At 44.7% G+C, this 15,071-nt stretch overlaps 1 protein-coding gene across 9 annotated transcripts in view; it reads left to right on the forward strand.

Moving 5' to 3' along the window:
* Positions 1-44: 44 nt before the first annotated feature.
* ZDHHC3 (zinc finger DHHC-type palmitoyltransferase 3) overlaps positions 45-15,071 on the forward strand; it is a 435,152-nt gene continuing 420,125 nt past the window's right edge. For 4 of the 9 annotated variants that reach the window (XM_049817243.1, XM_049817241.1, XM_049817248.1 and 1 more), the window contains exons 1-2: positions 1,712-1,798; positions 13,902-14,231. In XM_049817243.1, the coding sequence (XP_049673200.1) occupies positions 13,926-14,231 (306 nt within the window). In that variant the 5' untranslated portion in view covers positions 1,712-1,798; positions 13,902-13,925. Of the gene's footprint in view, positions 182-1,711; positions 1,799-1,900; positions 2,036-2,297; positions 2,339-2,362; positions 2,760-2,816; positions 3,140-13,901; positions 14,232-15,071 lie in introns of those variants that run through there. The other 5 variants (XM_049817246.1, XM_049817242.1, XM_049817247.1 and 2 more) reach the window with 5 other exon arrangements.

Below are 15,071 nucleotides of genomic sequence, written 5' to 3' on the forward strand. Positions count from 1 at the left end.
GCAGGCCAAGTGGGGGGTGACAGCAGTTAAACTCCCCACGGAAGGCTTTCACAGGGAGCAGGCGCGGCGCTCCAAGTGCCCGCGGAGCGCCCCGCGTCCCGAAAAACGTCTCCTCCAAGAAGCTGACGCTCCTGGTAGACCAAAGGGGCAGTGCCCGGCTCTCTGCCTGCCCTGCGCCAAGGTAAAAGCTCCTGAAGGAGGCTGTAGAAATACCCCAGTGCTCGGGAAGGGCTCGCGCAGTGATGAGGAAAAAAAATGAGGAAATGCAGAGGTTTTTTTACCTCAGAGAAAGGTCCGAGCAAGGTGCGGTGCACGGGGCAGGTTGGTGCAGGAGCAGAGAAGACACCCCAATGTTCTCATTAGGAGAGTGCTGTTGGTCCTGTGCCAGATATCCCTGGGAAAGTAGCATGGGAAATGTAATTAAAAACTTATGCTATATATTAAAGCAGTAATTAAGGGGTTTTTTTCACTGAAAAAGGCTTTAAAGTAAAGTTTCATAACGAGTGGTTCATGCTGTAAGTTTCACACTTTTTTTGCACAGCTCCTGTGTATAATTTCAAATTATTTTAAAAGTTGCAGTCTGGCTTCACGCTGATGCCTGCTTGGGTGAGATTGACCTATGGTTTATGAGGGTTCCACAGCACACTGCCAGAGTTCACCTGGTGAACTGCTTCTCAGCAGGGAGAGCCAGTGGTGGAGCCTGACTGAGCTGGGAGCTGAGGTTTGGGTAGCTCACTCAGAGGACGTGAGCAGGGCCAGGCTGCTGTCCTGGGCCAGGGGAGTGCCAGGCAAAGGCAGTGCCCGTGCAGAAAAGGGCCTGGTTTGTATGTTCTCCCTAAATAGCATCTGCCAGTGCTGCCGTCCAGCACAGCTGTACCCTTCATCTGACCTTGCAGCATGGTTCTTGCGTCCTCACATTCCACGTGGCAAGGAGAAATCAGAAACTCCCTTGTAGAAGTGAATTCCTGATAGGAAAAAGAGAAAAAAAAGGGTTAATGCAGGGGCACCCTATGATTCCCACTGAGAACACGGGGAGATTATATTCTGGCTCCTGGTCCTGCCTGTCTCAGGGCTTAGCCCACAGCAGCTAACGGCTCCAGCTGCAAGGAAAGAGCTTTTTTTTTTTTTTAATTATTATTTAAATTTTTTCCCTCTATTTTTCCCCCCTCTGCCATCCCAGCCTGAGGTCTACCTAACGTGAGCCGAACTCTTGCACAGTCCAGGGGCTCAGCTAGCAAATCCTGTTTACATGCAGACAGCAGTTTTCCACAGGCTGGAGAAGCCCGGGTCTGGCTCGTTTTTCCTCCAGGATGGCAGAAGGCATCCCCCTCACTCTGAAGAACGCTTCCTAGGGCATTCAAATTCTCCACGCGAGGCAACCGTGAAGCTTATCAGACAAAAAGGATGCCAGTTGTGGTTGTGTGCTGGGGTTTTTTTTGTTTGTTTGTTTTTTAACAAGGACAAAGCAATGTCTTTTCCTCTAACCCCGTTATGGCAAACGGATGACACGCGTTGGCTGAAATAAAACCAGCCCGAGGGAACCACCTGGAATGTAAAAATTCGCACCGCATGATTAATGCCTGGCGAGGCCTTCAGCGCTGGAAGCAGCGGCTGGAGACGAAGAGTGTCAGGCGAACTTTGCCGCGGCTCCCTCTGCCAGTGACACCTGCAGCGATACGCTCCGTCCTCCTGCATGCCGTCGGATTTTGGATACCTGCACACCAAAAATACCCGAACTTGTCTGGGTTGCTGAGGCACGCAGCCTCTTCCCCATGTTTAAAAAAAAAACAAACAAAAGGTAAATTTTTTTCCTCACAAAACCCGCATTTCCGCACCCCCCCCTCCCTCGCCCGAGAACGTCAATGCGCACTAGGCACAGGTACGCCCCGGCTACACGGGGCCCGGCGGCTGGGCCGAGCCCCGCCGGTGCCCGCCCGCGGGCCGGGCCGGGCCGGGCCGGCGGCTGCGTTGCCTCCCGCCGCCGCTCGCTTCCTGGTTCCTCCCGGCGGCCGCCCCACCTCCTCGCCGAGACAGCGTAAGGGGCGGCGAGGGAGGGAGGGAGGGAGCGCGGGTTGGGGGGGGGGAGGCGGGGGGCGGCTGCGCCGCTGCCGCGCGCGGGCTCGGCTCGGCGGGGCGGATGGGGCGCGGCGCGGGGCAGCCTCGGCCGGCGCGGCGCTGCGTGGCGGCGTTGGCGGCGTGCGCTCGCGCGCGCGGCGTGGGGGCGGCGGGGCGCGCGCCGGACCGGCGGCGGCCTGTGGGGTAGGTGGTGCGACTGACGGCGGCGGGGAAGGGGACGGACGGACGGACCGACCGACCGACCGATCGACGGCGCGGGCAGGTGTGCGCTGGCGGACGGGGGGGGCGGGAGCGGGCCACCGTCGCCCGCCAGAGAGGAGCGGCCATCCCGTCGCCGGGGCTGAGGCGGGGGCCGCGCCCGCCGCCTGCGCCGTGCGGCCAACCGCCTCCCACCCCCAACCCTGCGGGGCCCTGCCGGTGCCCGCTCCCCGCGCAGCCGTGCGGGAGCCGGGAGAGGCAGGGGTGTTGTTGGCGCGGCCGGCCAAGGACCGGCCGGTGCCCCGCTTCCCTCCGCCGGGGCCCCGGCAGGCGCTGGGCGTGCTGGTCGGTGGGTCGCGTCCCGCAGCGGCGTCTCCTGGAGCTGTCGGCATCGGTCGGAAAAGGGGAGGTGGGCTGCCGCTCGCCCTTCGCCGCCTGCTGATCCGCTGGCTTCCAGTGCTGGGCTTTAAATACTGCAAGGCTAAGTACGTTAAATAATACCGGGCTAAAGACGTGATTTGGGTCTGCTCCGGCGGCCGTTCAGAGCGGCGTAATGTCCCCTTCGGCAGGAAATTCAAACTGGGAGCCTCCAGCCATTCTGCCGGGGTCTTGGGAGTCTGTTACTGGATTGTGGTGACGAACCGGGGGTCCTGTAATCTCTTAATGCGTTGCAGCGATGAAATGTGCCCATCGGCGAGCGCCTGGACAGTGGAGCGGACCCTCTCGCTTCAGAGGTGGCCGCGGTCACCTGGCATTTGACTGCGGCTGTCCCATGGCACCGTCGGGCTGTTGTGACTTCAGCATCGCGAGTAATCTGTGTTGAAACCATGGCGCTGTACTTTGGCGGGTTTAGTTGGAATGGATGGTGAGTTATATGTTAGTAGGAAGTAAGCTGGACTGTTTTTAAACGGCAGCTTCTAAGTATTACTGGAGTACTTCTGAAAAGTGATTTTTCAGACAAAGCAAGAGCTCACGGTGGCTCATTAGAAAACAATCTTCTGGAAAACATGGGCTCAGGGGAGGAGGAGGCAGCAGTCTGGTCTCTGATGTGCTCTCCCCCTGCCTGCTTGCCGGTGAGGGATGCCAGGTGGACACCAGAGCTCGTTTAGATCTCCTTCCTTTGATCCTGATTCAGAAAAGATAAATGATGTTTTTCGGCATGCAAGGGAGAGATTGTGTGCCAGCCCCCTGACACAGCAAAGGTGCGCGATGTCAGATCGGTAGGAAAGGAGCCCAAATTCGGATGGTCCTTCTGATACAGCGGAATCTCAGAGAAGGGTCTGGCAGGGTGCAGTGAGTGACTGCCTCTGATGCCTGGTGGTGTAGACAGCAAGGCTTTAGTGAGTACCATGGTTTTCTTTGCTTAGTGAAAGCAATAGATAAGTCCTTTGTATAGTGTCATAGGTGTTTCAGTGATAAGACTCATTATAGGGGGAGCCACACGTTAATTCATACATCTTTAGAAATGCAGCCCCACATGCAATAAAGATCCGGTCCTTCAAACACTACGACTCTGTCAGATAGCTCTTAGTACTGTCTCACTGATGCAATAGTATTTGTCATACCAGTGGGAGCTGCTTGTGGTAGTAAGTTGTGTCTGACTGAATGCTCATTGAGAGTTAGAAGGAGCGACCCAAAGTTCCATGTGGTTATAGGTTTATAAAAGGACAAATATAAGGTCTTCCTAAAAGCTAAAATATTTGTTGCAACATTTTACATCTATTGGGTATTTTTTGTGTATGTTTCCGCTTCCTTTTTAGTTTTCATTTTAGGTGGTGTAGTTACAGGCAGAGTGTGTATTTTAGTTTGAAATTGCTTGTTTGGTAGTAGACAAAAATGTAAAAATGTAGTTTAATCCAACTATTGGGAGCAGGTTGCAAGAAGATGAATGCTTAATTCCTCAGCAGATGCAGGTCTGCTGTGCCCAAGTAGTTATGCGTCTCTCCTGGGCAGTTTCCTTTGTGTCAGCAAAGAGGAGCAACTGATAGTCTTCGGTAGTATGTGTGTAGCCTGGGCACTGGTAACTCAGCTTTGGTGAATCTCTTCTATCCAAGGTGAATTTACTTTTCTTGATGGGTGGGTTGCTGTGCATCTCCAGTAGAACAGGAGCTAACCATGTTGCGTAGTCAATGCAGTTTAAACCCATGTGTTGCATTATTTCAGGGAAGTGTGCTTGTGGAGCCGTGAAGCTTGCTCCTGCAGACATTTCCCATACATCTATAATGGGATATCTCTCCTGTAGAGGAGACTACAGGGTGGGTGGTGGGCACCCACAGTGGTGTCAGTCTGAAAATGGCTTGGCTGTAGCTCAGCCAGTCTCTGCAGATGTTAATTGACTGAGCTTATGGTTTTCCCTGGTCCCTCTGCGGTGTAGACGTGATCTTTTTCTTAGGGTGATATTCTGGAATAGTTTTTCTGCCTTCCTGAGAGAAGACAGCAGGTAGTGTAAAACATGACAAGACAGAAAAGCTTGTTGTCAGTTTTTATTTTCCCTCTCCTGTGCTTAGCTGGTTGAAGCAAACCAGATGTGAATGGTGGTACCAGGAACATCGTATTTGACTTGTGCATGTAACTAATCTGAAACTTAAGGTTGCGTTAGAAAAAGTGAGAAGTTAAAGCTTTCCCGTTTAGAGCTGCGTATTTCCTGGGTTGTGCAGACAATAAGAAAAAAAGATAGCCTGTAACTTGACTGGAACTGCAGTGCAGCAAGTCTGCCAGTAACACTTTACACATCGTCCTTTTGAGAGGGAGTCCAAAAGAGCGAGCCAGCTTGCCTCTGCAGGCTGTGGGTGCCAAAGACCTCCTCGTACAGCAGTAGTTCCCAGCTACTGAGGTGCAAGGTGTTACAGGCAAGGTGCAGCTAGGTGCTGGCTCTTACTCCACAGGAGCACTGGCATGTTAAGTCCTTTCGCCTGCTTCTGGCTGTGCCCCCAAGGGTTGGGGGGGTGCCTGGGAGTGCTTCGGGAGACTGGAGAGAGATTTATCTCGGTTTATAGCCCTGTATCTCTGCACCCCGCCAGGTTACAAGGTGACCATACGGAACTGGTACTGTTAAAGGAGAAGGAATAGGAGTGCAAGGAGGAAAAAAAATTAGAAGTGGAGGATAGGGATGGGAAAGTAGGGAAATGAGAAGGAAGGCTAGAGCACAGCTGGAAAAATGTTGGGATTCACTGTTCCAGGAGCTGTAATAGCAAGTAAAACAAGAACACAGAAAACTCAGTGTTAATGCCCTTGGACAACAGAAGAATGTTGAATGGGAGGAAACGCAAGGCCCTTGTTGATGTTTTTTGCTGCTAAGCTGGTGGTGGATGGCGTGTTTCTGAAGTTCAGCTTTGAGTTTTGCAATAATGCAGAACTGACAGGGGTGACCAATCATAAAGGTGGTGTGGCATGCAGAAGTTAAAACAAATGGGCTCAAGTTGAAACAGTAACAGTGAATAAAGGTAGTGTGTATGCTATTTAAGAAAACAACACTGAAACATAGAGTCCTAGTGGGAAGGCAGTAGTACCATACCATATATACAGAGAGGGCTTTAGCAGGTGATAAAGGGAGATAGTAATGCGATACACATCTTTGTTCTTTACAATAACTACTTGAATTACTGATGTCCAATATAGCAAAGAATAGATAAGCAATATACTGTGGATTGCAGTTAGTCTGGTCTCCAACTCTGTGTTTTGAAGGATAGCAGAATTAATGTTTATGCACAGAAACCATATTTTTTAATGGAGATGGGGATCCCTTGGGCTTGCTAGTGCAACAGTGAGCAAAACAAGAAGTACTTAGTTTGCCAACACATGAGTTCTTTACTACATTTCAAAAGCTTTAACACACAGCAGCTTTTAATGTGCAGGTTTTTCCAGTTCTCTGAAGTAGCAGCATAGGCTTCTTCTAGACTAACTCTTAACATCACAAAGATGGATCATGACTTCAGGCCTTTTCAGGACTTCACCTTTTCAGGTGATAAATTTTTGGTCCTTGTTATATTAATGTGGTATTTTAATGTATGCCCTGTGTATTCTCTGTATTTGGTCTACACGTCTGCTTAGCTGTAGTAGTTGGATTTAAAATGTAAATACCTTACAGCCTTCATACCTGTATCTTCCCTACACCTATATGGTAGGGAAGAAGTGTAGACTACAAGTGCGGGGAAAAAAATATGGAGAGACTGAGTGACTTGTTCATGCTTGTGAAGGGGGGACTGTAGCAGAAGTGGGTGAGAACCAAATCCTGGGTTAGACCATCTGAGTGAAAAGATACGTCTGATAGTTAAAGTGCTCTTTCTGCCTTGAAAGGTAATATTCAGAATACTTTTTTAGACTAGGATGGTTCTGCCAGCTTCTTATTATGATCAAAACTGTAAAGCTGCAACTCTTATGCTTCTCTGGAAAATACATTCCTTATGCCATGAAAGCAGTGTAGTTTTTAAAATAGATGCTAAATATAATACCAGTTGTATAGACAAACCTTCCCCCTTAATTTTTTGTTTTTCTTTTTTTTTTCCCCTAAATCTTGATACAGGGCAAATTGAGAATTTACATTCCCTTAATCCAGTGGCTTGCTGTTTTAAGTCCTGAGTCAGCATGAAAATTGCAAAGCTGTCTAGAAGACTGAGGCAACTTCTCCTGTTTTGTCTCTCATAAGGCTGGCTGTGCAGGATAACTGCAGTGCTGTGGGAAAGCATGACACGACACCCCCGTTTGTTGTTTTCTGTTTCCCAGTGCAGTCCCTTCTGCAAGACTGCTTTTTCCTTCCAATACTTTGTCCAGATAGGTGGCAATGCCACAAAGCTGGTTTGTATTTATATGTTCAGGATTAACATTTCTCTTTTTACATAGGTTAAGTAGCTTGTGTGTATTTAGTCTATTGGGAAACTGTAAGACTGAAGTGACAGAATTTCTCTGTCGCCTTTGCAGCTCTGATAGTTAAAAAGTTACCATAAGTTATTTTGTAATGGTTCATACTTAATAACAGTTTTATAAAGTGCCTTCCATCTCTGATTAAAAGCTTATTACGATCACTAACTTTGTGATCAACCAAGTCAGATCCAAGTCTGACTGTAGTCTCTGTTGCCCTTGTGCCTTGGTGGCCTGTTCCTAGATGTTGCCCCAATTTTGTCACTCATCCATAGTGGTCCATTGTTTATGTACCTTGGACAGTAACTTCATTGTCTTTGTCTTCTCTCCTTTGCTCAGGCTAGCAGCTGACAGGCCGTGTAGGTGGGGGTGCCATCACTTCACAGATAACTCAGGCTCTTAGGTCAGTCTTTATTGCATTATAATTTATTTATACAATACATATCCATTAGTTAAACAGAAATGATACAGACATTAACCAGGAAGCTGTTACCATCTGTCCTGAGAGATTGTGTACCATAAACATTAGGATAGGAAAAAACCCATGGTTTTAATTGAGAAAACTTGGCCTTATTTTCATTACAGTTCTACTAATGGAATTCCTGTGGCACTGTTGAAGTTGCTTTTTTGTTTAAACTGATGTAAATGAGAGGAGAACTGTGGGGTTTGTGCCTTATGTGGCTGCATCTCCCTTGAGCTTGTCACTCTCAGCCCGATCCAGGCCCTCAGGATGGAGTTTCTAAATCTGACAAGATGTCTTTGAGGTAGTTTCCACCTCCCCCTGCTCTCCTTGGGGAGAAGTTCCCTCTACGTATTCATACTCACATTCAAAAATATTCTTCAGAAATGCACCACTTCAATTGAATCTTCCCCTCTAATAAAGATTATAAAAGTATGATTTTAGTGTGATCCGTTTTTACTAAGGTCTTGTTCACGCATGGCCTCTTCAAAACAATAAATAAAAATACAAAATAATACATTATGATTCATCAAAATAGTTAATGAGGTAAACAGTTTTCTCAACAGTGACTATAAAGCAGGATTGTAATATAGCCACTTACTCCCTTCGTGTATAGAATAATGTTATAACTGGGTTACCATCTGGTTTGTGTGCTCTCTTTCCAAGGCAGGTAATCCAAGCCTGTGCATTTAGCCTCAGAGAATACATATTTGTTTTAAGCCTTGTAAATTTTTTTAAGATTATTTTAAATGGATTTAATATAATTCACTTAATGATTTCTTTATGCCTTTTTTCTTCAGTATGGGATCTGAAACTGTTGAAATTGCATGACTTCAGTAGCCAAAGGTTTCAGGGGAATCAGAGAAGTTTGTGATACTAAAAGCAAATCCATAGCTGGTAATGTACTACTTAGGTTGAAACTGTACTCCTTAACGTGGCCTGAATTTCCAGAAGAAAAATGAAAATTTATTTGTGCTAGGCATAATCCCGTTACCTGCTCCTGGGGGGCTGGAGTAGGGCTAGCAGTACTGGCTTTGCCCTGTGATATTTTGATCTGAGTCATCGGGTGTCCCGTCAGCACAGCGTTAAGCTCCGTGCCTGATCCTTCCCATTGCTTTTGCCATTTTAACGCAAGAGTAGTTTTTGACCTGTGTTTGGGGTTTTGGATTTGGGTTAGGTTTGTTTTGTTTGTTTGTTTGGGTTTTTTTTAACCATGTGTGGAGTCCTGAAAACATTCCAATGGAAGTACAGCTCTCTATAGCAAATTTAAGCCTGCTAATAATAGGCTTGCTTTTTTTAGCAGTCTTTCACAGACCTGTGGGAAATGTCCCACTGACCCTTCAAGTTTTATAAACCGGGAGTTGGAAACTGCCATGTTGATGGATATCTGGATGCATCTGCAGGAGACTGCCAAAAATTCTCAGCATAGCTGGGCTGTTTTGTTACACTCCTACTGATCAGATAAAGCTTTTTAGGCCTTGCAGGAGCCATTAGGAAAAAATATATGAATACTAATATTGCCTTATTTTCCCTGCTAGAACTTGCTTTGGTAAGTTTTGACAGGCTTGTTGTTAGATTGGGCTGTGTATGCAAGTGTGGCAGGAGAAGCATGGGTAAATACACTGTTAGTTAGAAAACACACTTTCTCTCATTTCTGTTGCAAAGGAAGATTAAATATGCAGTGTTTTAATCAAGGCAGTTTTATATACAGAAAAATGAAACAAACTTCAAAATGACCCCTCTTGCAGTTCCTATCGATCTGGAGTTTGTTGGTTTTATTTAAAGGGACATCCTGTCCTGTGGATCTAGCTCACCTAGTTTAGCTGTCATGAATATAACATGACTGCTTATGTATGTTTGCTTCCTTTTTACGACAGTAAAAGTTAACTTCAGTGTTGTTTGTCAGGTCTCAAAATACTGTCAATGAAGTCTGTCTCATAAAAGCTATTCTGAAGTATCTCTTTAAAGTATATAAAACCCCAAACTGAAAACCTCAAAAAATGCCTGTGATCTGCCCTGATCTCACTCTTTTTCTTTTTTTTTCTCTTTTTTTTTTCTTTTTTCTTTTCTTTTTTCTTTTTTTCTCTGATTGTTTTCCTGTAATTGGCAGAACTTGAAATTCACTTAGTTCATATGACAAAATGTAACTTCTTCCCAAACTTTAATGTTAATAGACTTCTGATAGAGGAAATGGTTGCAATGTACGTAGTAATACTGTAGTTTTGCAAGTCATACCCATGTGCTTGACTTTACTTGCATGAGTAATTGCATGAAAATCAGCAGGCTGACGATGGCATTAAGCTTGGTTTAAGTTTTGTAACATCAGAACCTCAGTTAGCTTTCACGTACGCATTGCGTGAGGGCCCACATCATTCATTAGTTCATTCTTAATGCGTTCTTTGGCAGTCACAGGCCATTAAAAAATAGGTCTTTTACATGGCTTATGGCAGGTCAAAAGACAGTTATTTAGTTTATATAGGGTGTAATAGCATATTTTAAGTGTCCATTGTAGCAGGAAGTGGATTTTAATGTGTTTTATTTGCATTTCTAATGTGTATATCATGGGGTTTTTTATTATTCCTGTAATGCCAAATGCCTTCCAGATAAAAAAGAAGAAAAAGTCTTTGCTCTGACATGTCGTTAACCTAAATTGATGCATGTGTTGTCATTGTATCTCGCACTTACCTAGTGGCCTCTCTTGTAGCCTGACACTGTGATTAAGTTCTTAAGCCCTTTGCCTTCATTGTTTACATATTGTTTGCTCCAGAGCAGGAGGAACTGGCATATTCCATCCGTGTGTTATAAATTAAGTTCATATGTGGCATGATTGAAGGCCAGACCAGTTAGGGCAAGTTACTGCTTCCTCCCACCACAATCTTTTTGTTTGTTTGTTTGTTTATATGAAAATACCAGGTTGGACAACATAAACAAAAACAGATGTTTATGTATGTTAAGAACTGGGAATTAAAAAAACCAAAAACCTAACCAAGTTGTGTAGAAGAGAGGCTGAGACACTATGCTGCAGTAACTTGACTCTTAAGATAATGTACACTAAAACACACACGTATTTCTCAAATAATGAATGATGTTTATGTACTGATTACTGATTTTTTTCATTTTGTTGTCTGATGATGCCTCTAAAGCAAGCATTAAATAACAAAGGGCATTAAATAACAAATTTGTCCTCCAGCCAGAAGTCCGAATTGGAGGCCTGTGCTCTATCCTCTTAACTGCTTCCTTACTGCACTGCAGAAACAAGTCCTCAGACTTTCAGGCTGAGGTGTCTCAAGGCTCCTTCCAGTTTCTCCTTAGACAGTTACACAGCAATAGGTTTGTGGGTTTTTTTTCCTCCCTCCAATTCAGCTCAATATTATTTCTGAGAGAGAGCTGTAGAACTCTTACTACAGTGGAACCACTTCCTGCATTTGCAAGAGAGATTAATTTTTATTTGACTGCTGAAGTGTGCTGCTCAGGACTAAACCCACAGTTTAATCACTATGTATTTGTCTAGCTTTCAGTCGGTCTCTACTAATACTGGCCTTAAGGTGACTTGTCAAACTAATTCCTCTGTTAAATAGGAGTTTGCTTTTCCTGTGATCGTTTCATTCCTTTGCTTTGGGAAACAAAACCTTGGGGTGAGGGTGGAGAAAGGCTCAGAGTCTAGGCAAAAAAATCCTGAAAGTCTGTGTTCAGGACTATACCAGCTTGTTACTGCACCTGATGTGTCAAGTCGAAGACTTCCGTTTGAAAATCAAACACCTAAATTACTGTTTTCTTTCATATTTTTTAATGCAATATGATGTTACTGTCAAATAAACATTGTTGCCAGGCATGAGTCTTTAATTATGTCAGCTTTTTTTTGAGCTGGCATACCAGCATAACAATTTTAGTAAGATTATTAAATAATGCAATGAAGGTTAACCTATTTCCTTGAGGGAGGGATTGAGTCTTTAAAATACTTGTTAAGTCTGTGTGAATGTGAATACCTAAGCGTCCTTAGAGATATTGTGAAAAACTGGGGAAAAGGTATGGATTTACTAGTAGGTATAGATATATCTGAACTTAGACCACCAGATTGTTTGGGTAATCACTGTTTCTGAAAATTACATAGCTTGTCTCTGTAAGGATCAGGAGTCATGAGGCTAAATTATAGCTGTGGTTAAAATACAAAGTAATTATGTGGTATGTGAATTTTGTGATTGAGGAGAGGTTGGTTGTTTTTTTTCCTTACCAACGTAAATGAGATCCACACGTGCACATTTTTATCCTGGTTTTTCTGTTCTGTGTGATGTATGTATAAGTGTAAGACTGATACACTTTACCATTAATCCATGTGACTTTCTTCAGATTCATAAAACTTCTTAAACTCTCTCACCTGGCAGCATACCAAATGCTAAAACCAGAAATAAAAGAAAACACCTAATTCTCCTAGTTTATTTATACCAGTTATGTTAGAAAACAAATACTGTAAACTGTCTGATTCATCCACTTCTGTGCACCTAGTAACTTTGCTCTCCTGGCTTTTGCCTCTTACTGTGGCAATAGCAGTTCCAGTCACCTCTCTTCCATGTCACTTGCACTAACATGCACAAGCTTGTCACTTCTGTGCTTGGATTTAATTAATCATCCTGCTCATTAATAACCTTACTCTTTGGATGTGGGAGACTAATTGTCCTCTTACGAATTTGGTCCTCTTGAAATAACAACTAGAAAGCAAACTATCATCTCCTTCCCTGTCTAGGTAGGGGCAGTAGCATCTCAGTTTAGGTCAGTGTTATGCAAAATAGAGCTTTCTCCTTGTACTCAACGGAACTTAGCCATAAAAGTTTTGAGAGAAGTTTAAGGTCCTAGGTACTTTTGTGATCCTCTCACTGTGTTTTCTGTAAAATTTATCCATTTTGTGTAGGCGACTGTGGCACTTATTTAACAATTAAACACAGAAATCACTTTAGTATGAACTTTTTTGGCAGAAAACATAATTAACAGTGAACATTGTCTCCCTTTCTCTGAATTAAAATGGAAAAATGCGTTCTATTTTTTCTGCAAAGAAATGAGAATAATCCTTACATGTTGAAGCAGGAGGCTGAACCCTTCTGTTTAGGTATATGCAATTCAGTGTATTTGGTAGCAAAATAATTATATCCATTTTTGTAGAAGGTGGGTCTTTATGTAGGGATTGTATTGGTTTTGAGCTTTTAGAGCATTGTGCAAATACCCTGTTAAGTGTCTTTGAAAGAAGTTGCTGGGTGTATAAAGAGCCGCTTTTAAAGCACAGCATTCCAGGTGTGCTCTGACATTGAGTGGTGTGTGTTCACAGTGCAGATTGATTGCCTGCCAAAGTCTTATGAGCACCTTTTTTGTTTTCTCAGATGCCTGTGTTTGGTGGGAGTTACACTTGAAACTACAGCGAGTGCTGTGCATACTTGGAGTAGTACAGTAGTTCAAGATGGACCTTACCCTCTGGGTGGACAAGGTGCCTGGCAGAGACAGAGAGGACAGGGCAATGGCAGCAAGTGTCCTGTTAGTGCCGTTATTACAGTGGAGTGGAGTTAGCTAGAAGTGCTAAAGGGGAGCTAAAACAAATGCCATTGAGAGATGGAGCAAAGGTGGTGGGAGAAGCATGGCAAAGCAGAAGACGTACACGGGACATAAGGCTGAAGGAGGAGATGAGAGTGGGATAGCTGTTGTTCAGGAAGCACATCCTCCAGCCAAGACTAGAAATTCCTGTCAAGATCTTTGCCTGGGTTGCTTCTTCAGCAGTTCCTGTCACTGCTACTTCACAGCGGTTTGGTTTTGCAGTTACCCCAAAGCCGTGAGTCAGTGGTTAAGGAGAAAGGAAACCTCTTCCACTTGCTAAGCTTCCCAGTTTCTGTAGGAGAGACCCTTCCCCAGGTCTGAGGCAGAAAAAAGGGACCCTGCCAGCTGTGCCACGTCTTTCCTTTTTCCCTGCTGTGACAGTGTCCAGTTCTTGCTTCAGTTCCTGCTGTGGCAACTACCTGACCACTTTCTCTTCGTTAAAATGCTTGTTGCCTTTCCTCTGGAGGGGTGGAGGTGGCACACAGGTGGATTTAATGTGTAATTAAGCAAGTCTTAAAAGCACTTAAAGAGTCTTCTGAGTAAGAAGTGTTCTGGTAAGCAGAAGAGTCTGGTTTCCAAATGCGCTATTTTGTGTTTGGTTTATTTATCTTTTTTTGCTTTTTCAACTCACTTTCTGCAGTTTGGAATTTCCCACGTGATCCCCATGCCGTTATGTGAACAGAGGTCTACATGTCTTGCAAAGCAGTGATCACTGTTTCTGACTCTCTTTCAGATGCAAGTATGGACATAATAGCCTATGATGATTACTCCAGTCCACCGCTTCAGAGATATTGAAAGGAAACCTGAATACCTCCAGCCAGAAAAGTGTGTTCCACCTCCTAGCCGCGCTTCCCTGGGAACAATGTGGTTTATTCGAGATGGCTGTGGTATTGCATGTGCTGTCGTTACCTGGATGCTGGTGTTCTATGCCGACTTTGTAGTCCTTCTTGTCATGCTAGTTCCATCAAGAGATTATGTTTATAGTGTCATCAATGGCACACTGTTCAACACCTTGGCTTTCCTCGCTTTGGCTTCACATTTTCGTGCTATGCTGACAGATCCAGTAAGTATATCTCTCTCTGTATGTCTCGGAAAGAAACAGGCGGTGTTTTTCTTGTCTGCTAGATGTTGGGTAACTCGGTTGCTGAGTGAGTGGCAGTTTTAAATAACTTTTGTGTGTCAGCCTGCTGAGTGAGGGTGCTGATGTGGTATGCTAATTTCTCATCCCACTCAAGTCAGATGCAAAGTCAAGGACCCAGCTTTAGGTTCCCATTGTGTGAGCAGCTCTTCTTTTTGCACTGGGAAGGAGAGCATTTCTCTCTGACACTGTTTTCTCCCCAGTGGCAGATCTCGTGTTTGTGGCCTGTTGTGTCTTGACAAACAGGAAAGCTGGAAAAGCTGGTTTTGGTTGTCTGCCTTGGCAAGTATTGCTTCAGCAGAGTGGAGCAGAACATGTGTTGTTTTGAAAATCCATGTTACCATCTCTCGTATTAGTGATTTAGTTGAGTCTATTGAACCATGCTGAAATAAATACTATGTGAGCTTGCTAAGAGCTGACAGTTCTTAGGCAGGTGGGAAGCATCAGAATTGTAAGACCCCCTTGTATGTCTCTGTAAGACGTTGCTTTATGAGAGATCTGGTCTGCTGCTTTCTTGTCTTTCAGCTAGTGAGAAGGTAGAGTTTAGTACCATGATGCTTATTCTGAGTGAAGTGTGATGGTGTATTTTGTTTATTAACCTCTGGACAGTAGAATCAGTTCAAAACCCCTACTCCACTAGTCAGTGGAAGGAAAAACAAGCTTAGACTCAATCCTCTTGGCCCCTTCCTCCCGAGTGTTCTTGTTGCTACTGGGAATGGTGGTGTGCCTCTGATACTCTATTCCTTCCCAATGTAATTTCCTACT

This window comes from Accipiter gentilis, chromosome 14, assembly GCF_929443795.1.
Source record: "Accipiter gentilis chromosome 14, bAccGen1.1, whole genome shotgun sequence".
Lineage (NCBI taxonomy): Eukaryota > Metazoa > Chordata > Aves > Accipitriformes > Accipitridae > Astur > Astur gentilis.